The sequence below is a fragment of the Molothrus aeneus genome, chromosome 3, assembly GCF_037042795.1.
Source record: "Molothrus aeneus isolate 106 chromosome 3, BPBGC_Maene_1.0, whole genome shotgun sequence".
In the NCBI taxonomy this organism is placed as follows: Eukaryota; Metazoa; Chordata; class Aves; order Passeriformes; family Icteridae; genus Molothrus; species Molothrus aeneus.
In genome coordinates this window covers 61361493-61377898 of record NC_089648.1, presented here as the reverse complement: position 1 = coordinate 61377898, position 16406 = coordinate 61361493, and the positions used below count along the sequence as shown (strand labels likewise).

At 39.5% G+C, this 16406-nt stretch overlaps 1 protein-coding gene across 2 annotated transcripts in view; it reads left to right on the top strand.

Moving 5' to 3' along the window:
- Positions 1-16406, top strand: part of NKAIN2 (sodium/potassium transporting ATPase interacting 2) — a 533456-nt gene that overhangs the window by 502785 nt on the left and 14265 nt on the right. For both annotated transcript variants that reach the window (XM_066547060.1, XM_066547061.1), the window contains exon 5: positions 6792-6852. In XM_066547060.1, coding sequence (XP_066403157.1) covers positions 6792-6852 — 61 coding nt within the window. The remainder of the gene's footprint in view (positions 1-6791; positions 6853-16406) is intronic.

The window sequence follows — 16406 nt, the reverse complement described above, 5'->3', positions numbered from 1 at the left end:
GATTGGATGGAATTAACAAAAATACAAAACCAAAAATCCCCTCTCACCTTAATGAAGTCAGAAAATGTAAAGTGGAAACAACTCACAAAAGTAGAAAATATAAAATTAAAATTGCTCCAGGTTTAACATATTTTTGGCATCACTTGTGCCTTCAGCCTGCACTGAGCAATGCACATTTGAGCTGCACTTAGTACCTGGTGAATGCAGGTGGGTAATTTCTTCCTGGCCTCATCTTTGCTCTAAGTTGTCACCTGGGGATCTACACAGGTGAGCCCACCCTCTGTCCAATGAGACATGCCTGCCACAGCTTTTTAAGGGGGTACAGCAGAATCCTGGCTGGGCCATTTCACCTGTGGGAGCGGGAATGTGAAGTTCAGTGTTAAGCCTGGATCTACAAGATGCTCCACAGTTCAGCTATCACAGAGGTCAGCAGTAAGTGATCCCCATGTCTACCTCATGTGAGCTGGTAGCCCTTGTATTTTAGGTTACCTTTCAAGTCTGAGGCAGGAAAAAAAGGACATGCTACTCTTTGGCTGTGAGATGAAATCATGGAGAAGTGCCAAATATCATGTGGTTATCAAAAGCATAAATCACTCTGAAATCCCTAGGAAGAATGAAGACTTGTAGAAAGTTTTAAGTCAAAATTTCAGAAAACTCTTGCTAAAGTTTAAACTTTCTGGAAATTTGGGTCAAGCCAAATGTCTATAATACAGCTACAAAATAGGTAAGTATCTCTTGCTTTCTACTGTTGTTAAAGGTTTGCACTGCTCTCTTGTGACAAGCCACAGTGCTGTGGTTTTCAGTGCCCCTGTAGTCTCTTCAATTCATCAGGTGCAGAAGCTTGCCAGGGAAGATGCTAAGGGAATCCTGAACAAGATAGAACTGCTCTCAAGCACCCAGCAGCATTTCAAACAGAAGCTTTCTAGCAGGTCTCCACAGGGGTCTTCAAATGCTTATACAAGAGGAAATCTCCAGAAAACTGAAGAGTCCACAGAGAAATAAAGGAAGATTTTATGTTAAGCACCTTCTAGACAGCTGATATAAAATAAAAAAAAGATTATGATGCACTAGTTGAAATAAATGCAATTTTAATCACACTTTTCCAATGTGCCTAGACTTATCTGAATTAATGATTCATGGTTTTACTGTATCTGCTAAAAAGAAAAAAAAACAAAAACCTTTGGGGCTGAGTTTTCAGCTCAAGAGAGGAAAGAAAAATAATTTGATAACTACACAGGCTAAGAAATTATCATTTTGGCTTGCTTTTAAATTTCGTAAGTGCCCACTAGATATCATTGACATGTCGACATGTCAGTTTGACATTAGCTCTTTTAAGTAATTATTTTGTACAGAATAAAGCTACTTGACCATAGTAATGAAATCTTCCTTCTGGACAGCACATAGTTAATTCTGTAAAAGAATGACAGCAAGGCCACACAGTCTACCTTCCCTATCAGGAATCTGTCCTTATACCAATAGTTTTCCTATTCTCTCCTTTTATGATGAAAGAGATTTAAACTTAGAGGAATGACAGGGTTCTCATAATGTTAAATGTAAGCACAAATAAAAGCATACCTCAACAGAGTAGTTTCCATGGAACACAGCTTGAGTTTTATATTAAACTCCATCAATGATGTTCACTCACTGATGCAGCACTGCTGAAGGCAGTGAAATCAAGCTTGAAAGGGTTTTTGCAGGGGGCAGCTTTAGAACCCCCATGACACTGACTTAAATCTACAGATATTGAGAAAAAGGTCTCTGCCTCACCTTTGGTGCTAAATAATGAGTATGATTCTTCTGAGAATCAATACACTGGAAGCTTTCTAGACAGTAATTCTCCAGTTCTTCAGTTGCTCATAATGTGTGTATATATATATATATATATATATATATATATATATATATATCTCCAGACTCCAAAAATCCATTTTAAAGAAACATTGCCCCTTAAATGCACATCACTGCAAAGGTTTTATGTGTGCAGACCAGTGCAAGCTTAAGAAATATGATTAATTTGCACATGGTTGGACATGTAACATCGCAGCTTTGCAATATAGCATTCCCAGGGCCAGAATTACATCCATGTATTTCTGCTGTATTATTGCTTGAACTAGCCCATATTCTGCTTAGGTCTTAAAAGCAGAGTGTTTATAGACACCTGCAAAAACTTAATAATGAAAAGTAAATGCACAAGCCTTAGCTGTGTCAGAGATACTAAAACATTTTTTGATAGAAAAACACAATAGGTTTGTGAGGTTTAAATCTAAGGTCCATTTCACTAGACCAAGTATGGTTATAGAATAAAAACATACTCATTCAATGAAACCAAGACTATGTGTTATTTCCACAACTCTTAACTCATTAATCCTCATCTCAAGCCTGTTCCTCATCACCCTATCCCAATTAGATCCCCTTTTAGTTTTTGTTTCCTCCTTGCCATCACTCTTTTGTTTCAATTTCCCAGCTTAATAAACATAACTTGTAGTAATTACCTATATAGATATTGCTTTAAAAGAGGGAAGTGTGGGAACCTGGACCAGAAATTATGGGTTTTTTATATTATAGCCTTTTTTCCAAATCTGGTGCTCTTTGCGTTGTATAAAAACATTCATCTCCATGAAATAAGTGAGAAAAAATAGCAAGACAGGATTTTAATCAATACTGATCCTGATTGAGTTTGATCACAGCACTTGACATTTTGAGCAAGTCTGGAAGTACACTCACAGTGACTCAGGATCTGCCAAGAGTCTTTAGAGGTGTAGCGGGACATTGTTGACTTAGGTGGGAATATTCTAATTTTTTGTTTTCCTTATACAGCTATGATAAGGATATAAAAAGCATTAACTTCATTTTGTAGTTAATCTTATTACTGAAGCTTCAGTAATACTGTTTTATTGGTGATTTATTTTAGGCTTTGCTTGTCTTCTTTTTTTTCTTGACAGAAGGAAAATGGTTTCACCAACATGGTTATATATTAAAAAAAAAAACCCAAAAAAAAACAAACACCCCCCACAAAAAATTAAAAACATCTCACAAAATTATTAAGTGTTTAAGATCATTTTTTCTAAAATTAAGGTCATCAGATGCCCTCAAAGTACACCCAGGGAGCTGGTGCAGGCATGGATAATGTGTCACTTTTAGAAAGAGCAGTATTCATTTATACTCTCATATGGACATATCAGGGAAAGTTGTAAAGAGCAGATTTTTTCAAGGTGCAGAAAATGAGGTTCATAAAAACATGCATTCACTAATTACTCTATGTATAAATGAGCAGGAATGTTGCTAATGGCCCCTTCTCCTCTAGAGGCCCATACTACAGCATTAAAATGTGAGTGGGACAGATGCAGACACCTAAGCTTGATGGATCTGGGATCCAGAAATGATCTTCCGCTCATTGCACCTATTTTCTTTTATCTCTGCAGGGTTTATAAAAAAAAAAAAACCAAAAAAAAACAAAAAAACAAAGTTCAGGTAATTAAAAAAAAATAGGAAGGGATGCAAAGCAATGAGATTTTTCAAGCTAACCTTCCCAGTTTTAAACTGATTTTCTGAGACAGTCAGGCTCCTTCTCCTCTTTATCTCTGAGGACTCATTTCCTTCCTTCTCATGTATGACAAAAATCTTTTGGAGCTACTGAATCAGGAAGACTCTGCTCTGTGTAATTCTCATATTGCACTGAGCGCTTCTGTGCTTGAGGACTTCCCAGGAATATAAGTGATGTGACTAACTTCTATAATTTGCTTTGGTTTGGGTTTCTTCTCTCATATTCTTCTCCAGGATGAGGAATTATTCACTGTTTTGTTTGGATTTGTTGGGGGTTTTGGGGTATTTTTTGTGATACAGAGGTACATTGTGGTGGGCTTTTGTTAGAGAGAAAAGGTTAAAGCCTTGCACTATAAAAAAGGTAGTAAATTTTGGGAGACCTATCAATCCACGTGGGAATTCATTAAAAATTTTAGTTGACCAAAGTCCCCAAGAAATCTCTGCTATCTGCATAGATGAGCTGTACCCTTCTTAATGGGAAGTTCTAGTCCACAGGGAAGGAAACATGTTCCTGATCTCTGTCTTGGGGATCTCTGCAGCTAGCTTGGGCTCAGATCATTGAGTATAATCAGAGTGAAAATTGCCACTTTTGGTTCTGAGCCTCAGCTCATAGTGTGTGCCCACTGCTGCTGATGCAATTAGAAGGTAAACTTGAATGACTGTCACTGTATCAGAGCTGATAAATTACTTGGCTAAAAAAAAAAAGAAAAAGAAAAAAAACTAATGTGAGATTCAAATAAGAACAAAATGATGATGTTTTTCAAGGAAAGGTTGGATAGATGTGGGAGAAGGGGAGGTTTCTTTTATGAACTCTGATTATCTCATGGGAAAAAACCCTGACATTCGTACTTAGAACAATTTGAGCTTTAAGGCATTCTTTTAATCAACAAGCTCATCTGATGAAATGCTGTAGGATTTGCTTATATATCAAAGGAGTTCCCTAGAGATTTAAGCGATGTAACTGAACGCAATTAAAAGATCAGTTGTAAACATCATTTGTGATACAGTTTGTTTGCTGTGCTTTGTAAGATAAGTTCAGTTAATAACACATGAACTTGCGGTGGTTGACAAGACAGTAAAGTTCAATAACTGTAGTGCAAGAAAAGGATTACCATAGGAGCCTGCTAGATTTGCAACTATTCAGCTATCTTGGATCTGATGGTCTGTAAAAAGAGAACAGAGAAACTATTAAGCCAAGGTTCACATCCAAGAATGGAATCATTTATGAACAACCTTTCTGGGCCTAATTCGTTGCTGAATTAAACCTCAAGTAATGTCATTGAAGTCAATGGGGTTATGCAGGGCATAAGTCAGTGGAACAAATTAGCCCTCTGTCTTGAAGCCAAGAAACAAAAGGGAAGAGGGATCCAATAAAGGAGAGATGAAATGCTGATATTAGCTGAATGCCACTTCTTGGTACAGTGTGTTCTTTGTGTCCAGCAGTGAATATTTCATCCTTCCCAGGTGTAAAATCTTCCCAGCAGCACTGTAAGGCAGATTTATAATAAATGACAAAATTAATGGCTTAGTTCCGTTGTAATGCAGCTTCTGGGCTTCCAACAGGAATTTAAACTGTGAGCAGACAACACATATGCTGGCTTCAGTGTGATCTCCAAATCAAGTCTTGATTTTTTTAGGAAAACCTTCAGGCTGAACTTTTTTAACTTTTTTCCCCTTTTGCCATCTCCTACCCATACAGATATTAGAAGGCAGCATTTGTGGGTATAGGTAGCTTCCTACATAGAAAAGCGACAGAAATTCCAGGAATATCTGTGTAAGAGCTAGGAAAAAACAGGCGTAGTCACTGCCTCAGGTATGAAGACACTATGAAATAGAATGGATTTGTTTGCATTTAATTTATATATGGGTAATATTAAGGGCTCTAAGAACCCACAATATTGCAGTGATTGTTCAAATGCCTTGGATTAACAAAAAAAAATCCATTTTCACTAACCAGCATTCATAATACATGGTCTCTCAAATTTCACTTCTTCTACTGTCCAACCCACTGATTACTCAAACTGAAGTCAAGATCATCATCTCCCTCAGCCGGAGATTATGGGTTTTGCACCGCTCACAGACAGCTCACTCCTGGCTGAAGCCTCTAGGCATTTGTATCATCCATATAAAGAACAAATTCCCAAAGTGTACAGATGGTTTTGTAGATCATGAAAATATCTCTGTGAGGTGTCCTGTGCAGAATAACATATTTTAGCAGCACGGCTCACTTTTCACTACACGGAGATCAAATAACTGGAATTCTTTAGACATCCTAGCATGCAAACTTCAGTGATGAGCTAAAGGATGAAAAATTATTTCTTGTAATGGAGTAGAGAAAGCTCTCCAGACCTACATGAAAGGAAGTTGGTTAAAGCAGGCAACATGTGACACTTGTTGCTGCTCCAGTATTTGCTCTTTTACTTCTGGTCTAACTTAGCAACAAGAACTTGCTGGAAGGACCAGCAGCTGACTCACATGATACTTGGCCTGTTGCATGTATGATATTGGCCATTTATTCCCTTTTTTATTATCATTTTTTCAGGTGGTACATCAATAACTACTCCAGATTTTCATTTTCTTTAAATCCCATTGCTCCTGTTTACAATTCAATTCTGGGCATGCTCTGCAGAGAGGATTGAAAGGAACAAGATACAAATTTGCCAGCTGCTGTGTGAGATGCTGATGTAAACACATCCAGGACTATCCAAAGTGACTTGTAATGAGGCTTGGGGACTATTGCAGATATGAGAACAAGTTCTATTAATCCACAGCCCTAATTTCAACTGATAAAATACAAAATAAAGCTGGTTTACAAGTGCACTGAATTTGTCCTTGATTTAGTTGGCAAAGTTCCGATTTTAAAATAGTTCTGCTAGGGGACCAGGTTTTGTTGGGTAGCAAATCTGATTTTGACAGAAATATTTACATTTTCAGTAGCTAAAAGCTCACCCATCCAAATACTCATCCATTTTTGTATTTTTTCAATGATTGAAAAGAAGTTAACTAGGTATTGGAAAAATTTTGATCAATTTTTGGAAGTTTTATTGAAGGATGTGTTTTTCAAGAAAGATGCAGAATTCTCCTATTTCTAATTAAAATTATTAAACTGTTGTGGAGAATTATCTTTACCTCCTCAAAAAAGTCTGTTGAATTTTGTTGTTTCTGTTTCTGTAGTCGCTTTTCTAAAGCCATCTCTTGTTTCTCTATGGTATCAGTCTTACATCTAACACTATTACATTTTGTTTCAGCTGGCAGGCTTCATCTATGCCTGTTATGTTGTGAAGTGTATTACTGAAGAAGAGGACAGCTGTAAGTACTAAAGCTTTATTACATACAAAATGAATTCTTTTTTTTTTTAATCACCTCTCCACTATGCTGGCTCTTGCTGACTTCAACCTAAATGCCTTATTATACTGTAGCCAGATCATGTTTTCTGTCCATCCTTCTCAGTCTAAAATCTGTAAATTCTGAGGCAAAGGAGGAATGAAATACTGGTTTAAATTTACATACACCTCTCTTCTGGAAAGATCATTACAACTCTTTATCTCACTACTTAGCTTAAGACATAAAATAAGGGTGGTTTTGGGTTTTTTGTTGTTTTTTTTTTATAAAAAGAAAGAAAAAAAATCCCAATTAGCAAATACAAGTTGTTTTGTTTTTTTTCCTTGTTCCAGGCTGTTGTTAACTATTTTCAGAGTAATTGGTTACAACTGAAGTTATAGCTGTTTTGTGTTGGCATGTATGTTGTCCTGTAAAAGCAATTCTGGCAAAACAATAGCTTTAGATCATCACAGGACTTTAATTTATGAAAGGTTAAACAGTAGAGCTCCTCTTTGTTCCTCTTTATTCCTACTACTCCCAGGGTGCACTTACATGAAGTGAAATGATTTCATATAGATGTAGATTTGTGTTTCTTCTGCTTATTTATATCAGTAGAATCCTGTTGAGCAAAATTTGCTCTTATTGCATTTTGTGGAGTCAAGCCATTTCCTTTTTTTCCCCTACTCTAACCTGGATTTTTTTAAAAAGGTCCACTGCAGCATTCCACTACATCTTGGGATTCATACTAAAGCACTTTAGAAACAAGTATCAGAACTGCATGTAACTTTGATAAAATATACATGAATCCTAGGGAGAGCTCTGCAACAGGAAGCTAAAGGGTTTTTATTTGATTGAGAGCACTGCTAGGGCTGGCGGGGGTTCCTTTGTGTGTTCTCCTGCGTGGAAAATAGCTACAACCCTGTAATCTATTGGCAATACAGTGTCACTGTGAACCATCAAGGGGAGATTTAATGCTGAAATCAAACCACCACACTTTGGAGGTCGTTTCGACTATGCTCATTTCAGTTGTCTTTGTGTTTCTGTGGAAGTGAGAAAGGTATAAAGAGTACAAAGGGTTTGGGAAGCTGTGTGGAGCAGGGGTATGTCACAAATAGACTTTTCTGTTTAGAGAAGTACCCAGTCAAATGTATTTTCTCCTGCTTTCCCATTAAGTGCATTCATTATCCACAGAGTTGAAGGAGAGTTATTTCTTGTCCCCCAAAATGGAATCCCATTCAATACCGTTCTGCCCTCTCTTTTAGCTATTCTGTAATGCTTTAGGGCACTATGATATAAGTAAAAAGCAAGGAAGGGACTTGAGACTTGGCTCACCAATCAAGCGCAAAAGTCAGAGCACATTTGGGAGATCTCTCCCATTGTTCATCAAGCAGCATTCCTGGCAGGAATGCCACGACCAGTATGGTACTGTTTTCTTCTCTCTGCACCAAGAGCTCCCTGTTGCTCAGCAGCCACAGATTGTCATGCTTCTTTGAACATTTTCTTGCCATCACCTTGACTATTTTGTCATTCCTTTTGTCATTTGATTTCATTATTACTTTGTACACCCCAGCCACATCTCCTCATTCAGTCAAAGAGCACCTCACCCATCTGCCAGCCCCTCTCTGAGGCACCACGGTGAATCCCCACCCAATGCAATGAAGCCAGCACAAGCTCAGGTGCTGCAGCTTCCCCTCTGCTGAGGTTTGGAAGCTTGGCTGGCCAAAAAGGGAAAGGGAACGTCTGTGGCTGAGTTGTGCCAACAGTGAAATAATGCTCAGATTGGATCTGGCCCCTCAAGGTATCATAAAACTAAGACAGCTTCAGTTTCTATGGAGAGGCCTCATGAAGTAGCAAGTAAGAATGATTCTAGTTCTCTCTTTGCTCAGACATCCATGCTGCCATGTACCAAGTGTTCACTGTGACAGCCAGAGCCTGCAGTCTATACAAATAGTCCCTGCTCAGGTTTAATTTAAAATTATTTTATTTTCTTGGATACATTTTCTTGCTTTTCTATCTCTTTTGGCAACACATGCATTGATCATGCTCTTCTGAGAAGTATATCCCTTATTGATGTCATGTCATTTAGTATTTGTAAGGATAAATGTGTTGGATCATACCAAACTCATTTAGCCACAAGTCCTTTCTGATGAGACAGAACCAACAGAAAAAGCCTTTTGCTTTTCACAATGGACAAAGTGAGCACTCCATTCCATTTCTTCTGCTTTGCTAATGGGTCATGGGAACAACAGCAGTCCAAAGGAGAAGCAAAAGAGGCAGAAACACTGAACCTGGCAGAACTGAGCAGCAAGGCATAAGACTGGAGAAAAAGCCATGTAACGTCCAAGAGCCAAACCCCGGCATGCTCCAGATTTTAACCAGATGAAGATATTGACACTGCTCTGGAGTATCGTGTCTCATCTCCTGTTGGCACAGAGCCTCAACTGTAAAAACACAGTCAAGTTGCTCTTAAGCTGCTTCAGCTGAATTAGCTTTGCTCTCAAAGTAATTGGAACAAGCTGAAAGAATTACTATTTCTCCATTCTTTATGCAGATTTTATTAAGAGAAAAAATGAATTGGGGTAGAATTAAGCAAACATTTCACTAAGATTAACCTGCTCTAACCTCACTATAGGATTAAGAATGGAACAATACAGTGATAAAATCATGGTGATAACTAGGACTGAATCAGCAAGTCTAGAGGTTTTAATTACTCACACACCAAATAAATCCAGCTGCAGGCCCCCTAAATCAAAGCTCAAGCCTGTGCTACCTTTCATGAGAACAATCTTCTTTGGGTTAATTCTACACCAAGGATTAAAGAGGAAGTTGCTTTGTCTCCTGGTATGACCCCAGAAGTGCTCTGGTGCACACCAGAGTCAAACTGCAGCACCTGTGTCTTCCCAAGGGGCAGACAAGAGCAGCTTTTCCATGGCTGCTTCTCTCAGCGGAGGTTTACCACTCCCAAACATTTTCCCTGTGGCTGCATAAGAAGGAGGAACTCTGAAGGTTGGAGTGCCTCTGGTCTTTTTCTGGGAAAGACAAGGTAAAGACGAGGGAGTGCAGATCCCCAGCAACATTGCTGCCAGCTCCACGCTCTCCTCTGTCACATTCAGATTTTCTGAAAAATCCCTTCACCCAGGATTTTTCTCCTGGGAAGCTGAGAGGCCCCAGAGAAAAATGAAAACAATAACTATCTCATTTGCTTCTCCTCTGTTTTGCTCATCTGGAATGTGTTTGGAGATTGTTTACCCACAGGTGATTGTTTCATTGGTTTCTGGTGTGAGTGTTTTCACTCATTGGCCAATCAGTGCCAAGCTGTGTCGGGACTTTGGAGAGAGTCACGAGTTTTCATTATTATCTTTTTAACATTCTGTAAGTATCCTTTCTGTATTTTTTAGTATAGTTTAGTTTAATATTCTTTAATATAATATAGCATCATAAAATAATAAATTAGCCTTCTGAGAAAATGGAGTCAGATTCATCATTTGTTCCTGCCACGGGGGTCCCAGCAAATACAATACTCCTCTTCACCACTGCCATTGGAATGCCTAAGCCATTGCCATTCTTAACTCATTAGCATTATTAGCTGCAGCAATTAAAAATAAAACATGAAAATGTAAGCAGCAGCCATTACTTGGAAGCATCCAATGACTGTAAACTTGTTAGAGCTCCTGGTTTTTCTCCCAAAATCATGTTAGGCCTGCATTTTTCAAAGGCTGCACATTATTTTTAATAACATCGAAACGTTCCTTTAATGTGCATTTGCTCACTAGCAATTCGGCTCCCTGCTATAAGCTGCTACTGCCTTGCTAAAAGAAAATTCACCATATTTCTGAAAACTTCATTAACTGTATAGACATTTTGTGGGGAACACTGGAATATAAGCAGTCAAGCAGCATCCTCCCAGGCCTTTTTGTCTCTAGCAATTAAGAAAGAAACCTAGGTTACTGAAATGGGAATTCTGCACTCACAGGTTCTGTTGAGAGTAAGGAGATTTGCTTGTTACTAGAGGAACAGCTTTGGCTAGGAATGAACCTCAGCTAAGAGAAAATCTCTAATTTAGTCTGTGTCTCAGTGTAAAATCCTAACCTATAAGGCTCTATTGCTGACCCAGAGAAGGAGCAGAAATAGCGTTTACCTACTATTAGGCAATGGCAAGGCAATCAGAGAACAAATATGGCCCCTCTGAATGTTCCCTTGTGTACCATGAGGTACAACCTGTCCACCGCCTGATGCTAGCAGGGATCCAAACTGCATATACACTTTCATCTTTTCTCCTGGCATTGTTTCCAGTTAAACTGCAAAGCAAAAGAAATTGCAACTTTGTCTAGAAGATTTTTGCTGCATATTCCCAGGAACCCTGCTATTGGGGATGTCTTGGTGCAGAAGTGAAGCTCTATATAACCCTTTAAAATTCTTTCAATAAAAATTTGGATTAAAGACCGCATTTGAATTACTGAAAATGTTCAGCAAGACATACCCTAGATAGGAAATATCTTTTGGTAAGCAATAGAGCATTATGTGCCAATCAATTTGATGCCAAACAATATTCCACTCTGGGATCCACTCTGACCTGGGAAGTACAAAAAGTGATGACAAAGATTTTCTTTTAAAAGACAGTATTAAATTCAGTATATGTGAGAGATGGGAAATTTTGACATGCACATGGGGTAGACAGAAAAACATTTTCTTTTTATCTCTGTAATAGGCAACCTTCCACCTTTGGGCAGGTTGTTTAACCTCTCCATGCTTCTGTTTCCCATGTTTAAAATGGGAAATAATTGCAGGGACAAACTCACAGGCATGTTGCTTCCTAACTTTGAACATCTGGGATGAAAGGCACTATTGAAGTGCAGAATATGCTCAGGTATCACTTTTTTTCTGTGCCAAATGCTTGTCACAATCTGCTTATCGAGACATTACAGAGAAATAATACCTCAGCTTCCATTCCTGCTTAAAAAATCTCTACAACAAAGAGAAAGAGAAACTGGTAGCAAACATTTGAATATTAATTCTGCTTCTTTGTTTCCCATCCCAAGTTTGTGGTTCCCAGAAATTCTTGACGGTAATTTGTTGTTCATGGACTTCCTTAGCCACAAGAGTTCTATCTGTATTTAGTTTCCCATAGTGGTCTTTTCTTCCTGAAAGTGTCCTACTACGTTTGAAGCAAGAATGGTTTTATAAAACAGACTCCTGAGAAAAGGAGATCTGATATCTCAGCTATACAATTCCTTTGTTTTGCACCTACCATTTGTGTAGGGTGTCCTGAGTATGGTGTTTTCTCTGGAAAACACCAGGGATTCCATCTTCACCTTTTCCATGCTATCACAGGTGGCATCCATCTCGCACTCCGACAGCCACATTAAGTAGGCCTGCATCTTAAATTAACAATCAAGATTTCCACCACAGTCAGGGGAGGCAGGGATGCAACCCCAAAAAGCAACCTGCCCTATCTGTGGTAGACACCTCTCTCATGACTGGGGGAATCACCGGTCTGACTTGTTTGGCTGGTGCTAGGGACAGCCTAGACAGCCTGCAGAGACAGCCCAGCAACAAATAATAGTAGGAACAAATAAAAGTCAATATTTAAAACACAGTTGTTCTCCAAACTGTTGAACAGGTCATTGTGAATGGGAATGCAAGGAATACACTACAATTTTGAAGCTTCAGCTTGTTTTTGCTCAGCTGTGCTCTTCAATTTACAACCTGCAGCTCAATTAGAAGCTTTTTCCATTTACTTGTTTCATTTAGTGTGGTGACTGTTACATGATCTAAGTAAACCAGAGGGAGGAAAATGGGATGTCTTTGGCTGTCAGGATGCTGATAGAAGTGTGGAGGGAGAGCAGCCTTTGAAATCCCAAGGTGCTACTTTATGTTTGTCATCCTAAGGACAGCTGCTTTGGAGAGCTGCGATGCCACCAGGAACATTTAGGAAATTCCCTGACATACCTTTACAACATCAATCTTTTGCACATATCAATAGCTGGTTCCTGTGTTATTATTTCCAGTCATGTCCTGTCTGGGAGGGGCCCCTCATGGAGCAGAAGGCTGGTGTTGAGCATCTTGTTCTGCTCGGCACAGAGCACAGGCAATCTTTGTCCCCTAAGGTGTGTGTGCTCGCTGCTTCCGAGGCACAGGCTGAAAACGTCTGAGCTGCAGAGTGCAGGCTGAAGCACAGGGGAGCAAGTTTATGGCAGGAAGATATGACAAGTGAAACCGGCTGCATTTGAGATGCAAATGGAGCTGAGCAGTCCAAGGTGTCACAGGGCTTGGCAGACATTACACAGCCTGCTCTGTGATCATTTGGCACAGCACTGCAGAGAGAAACAAACTTAAAAGCTCTGAGGAGGTGCAGTTTGTTTAAATAATGGCAAGTAATTAGTCTGAAGACAAAATCAGTGATGGCATTTTATAATTACAATTAATTTAAAGGTTAATTTCCTTTGGTGCTAAAGTCTTATTTAAAACATTTACCAGGAAGGGAAATTAGGATGTTACTATCTAGATGCATAGAATGCTTCTGGGAATCCATGCCTATTATCACTAGAAAATTAGGTTAGACTCAAAGTGGGAATTTCAATTCATTTTAGTGTATAATAGATGGTGGTCAGGGCCTTGAGTCAGAAGGGTTGCTTAGGGTAGACTGTATGATTTGCATTTTCTTTGTTTGTGGGATTAATTGCAAATGTTTCTAACAAAAGGGCTGGGTTTATACATGAACAAGCTCGACATGAAAAGAAAATTGGTTATGGATTGCTGCCTTCGTAACTAATGAAGTTGATGTTCAAGGAATCCCTAGGAGACGGTGTTGTGGTATGAGACAAATATATAAATAAAGTCACACAAGGGAAAATGGTGGTACTGCTGGCTTCATCTCTGATGATTTCTTTTCTCCCTCTCTTGTCTCCCCTGCCACTCCCCTTGCATTCATCACCACCTCCTATGGGGATTGTCAACCCCAAGTTTAAAAATGTCTAAATAACATAACGTAAAACTTGAAGGAAGTAACATTTCCATTCCAGCAGTTCATCACAATGCAATACTTCTTAATAAAATCATTGCATTGTAACAGCCAGGGAAATATACTTACCTTACATAATTTTTTTTTAAACTATAGACCACACTATTTTTACCTATTCAGGACTGGCATTGCAGAAGTGTTGGAAAAGATCTGCGCATGTCAATAGTGAATGAACTGCTAACATCTGTTTTTTTGAAGATACATTTCATACCAAACCATTGGAAAAATATTACTCATCATAAATTATTTATTTCAGGAGAGGAACACAAAGGCATTCACACCATGAAACAATGTCCCAGGCAGTCGTGTCAAGCCAGTGGCAGAAATTAGGTAGTAACTAGTGATGGTTCTGATAACAAAGGCTACAGATCATTTGAAGCAATGCTCAGGTTGTTGATGCAGCTGAATAGGTTGTGGTCCTCCTAGACAGACATGGAAATGTTTTGACATTGAAAAATAGACAAAGCTCATATTCAAAATCAGGAAAAAATTAGCAAAATCTGAAACTCTCCACAAGCTGGAAATTGCTTGCAAAATACTTTCAGGCATGTTTTGTCCTGCTGCTGGTGAAAGACTCCATTTCAACATCAGTCCTTTCCTGCTACTTTGCACTGAACATGGACGGCTGTCTTTGGAAGGACACCCTCCAATGGGGCGCATCTGGTCCTTCATCCCCTGAGGAGGAAGAGAGGCAGTTTGGATTCTGAAGAGGAACAGCCTGCAAGTGGCCATGTGGGGCTGCTGGCCCCCTTCCCCACCCTGGTGTCCCACCCTTTGAGGGCAGCTGACTGCCTTCTTAGGGTTTCAACCAAGATTAGTGGGTGAACAATAGGTCCCGGCCATCCAAGCTCACTCCAGGCTGACAGATAGCAGAGTCTTTGAGAGGAATGGTGATGAGCTGCTGTGGGTGGACCAGACTAATTAATTATTTCCAGTGGCCCTGCGAAGGACACCTGTCCACAGCCTTAGTGTCCTTCCTGCTGAGACAGCCAGTGTGAGCTCCTTGCAGTTTCCCACATGCCATGAACATAGCTTTGTACTACATTATTTTTATCAGCATGACTCCTGTTAAAGTTTTCCTTATTGCTTTTCCTTTCAAATATCTAGATAGGTCTTCATTAGCATTGGTTTGTTAACTTTCATAGATTTGGGCCTTAATTCTCCCCTTTGTTGCACCTACTAATGACTCTTTTTCTAATTTATTAATGTGGCAGTCACACTTGGAGGCCACTGCCCCAGGCATTTTCTTTTTCCTTCTTTTTTTCTTTTTCTTCTCTTTATTGCTCGCCCCTAGCAGTCATCTGGCTAAGAACAATTTTTACTAACGACTCATTTGATAACTTTTACAATAATTCAGTCTACCACACATTTAATTCTTAAAATGATTTGTCAGTCAAAATCTATATTGCAGGGCTATATTTTTTTGCTCAGCACTTAGGGATGAAAATTTGAAAGCAAATGGCTATTATCCAGCAATGCTCAGGTCTATCCAGTTTAGAAAAATAATATATTGTTCAGACTGTTATTGTTCTCTTAGCTTATTATTGTTCTCTTGCTCTCTTAGCCAAGTGCAGGTCTTTTACTGATTCTTTCACTGATTCTTTCTTTACTAAGCATCAGACAAGCCCCAGTGCAAGTTTGGAGACAATCCTTGCAAAGCCTTGCAGAGGTCAGGCAGCAACCCTATTACCAGGTGTACAGGCTGACAGGTGGCTTGCTGTATTTGTCAGGTATAAAAGGCAGTGCTGGTCATTTCAGTCCAGTACTTCTCATTGCTGCAGCTATGCTCCAGTTTTTTCTGCCTGCCCTTTGGTTCTTATTCCTGCCTGCCTTATCCCTGGTCCCAGTTTCTGCCTTCAGCTACCTTGGGCTCATGCCTACCAGGTCTTGGTTGGTTATTTCTGACTTCTGGCTCCTTTCTGCTCAGCAAGGACCTTGGTACCTGTCCTCTCAACATGGTTCCCACTGTTGGCCAGCCCTGCCTTGCAGAGGCCTTGCTCCAGAGCATGGTCTTCCTCATGTCATGGTCCAAGAATCTGCTACTGACCAGACGCCTTCTCCACCTGCAAATCTGAGACAAATTGTGACTTGTCTAATTTCTGGACCCACAGCACCATTCATCTTGGTATTTTCTGCTGGGTACAACCATGAGCTGGATACACCTGGAAAGTAATATCTGCATATCTGTTGCTTGATAATTATAGGGAGCAACAGGCAGAGATCCCTGCCTGTATTTCTGTGAGAGCAGAAACACCAGATCATGTTTATTAGACTTGACAAACCTGAGTACCTCCCCACTCCTACAACTTATCTCAGAAGAGCTGATAAAAGACTCAGCCAGGGGATCAGCAGAAACAGAGACAGAAGAAGATGCTGCCTTACACCGACAAGAAGCATGATAAAAGGAGAAAAAATTGGAGGACAAGGCCCTGTGAAGCAAAAACTTACTGAATAATTTTGATTATCATACAAGTAAACAGCATGAAAATAGTGGCAGTGGAGCAAAATCTGAGCTGAGAAA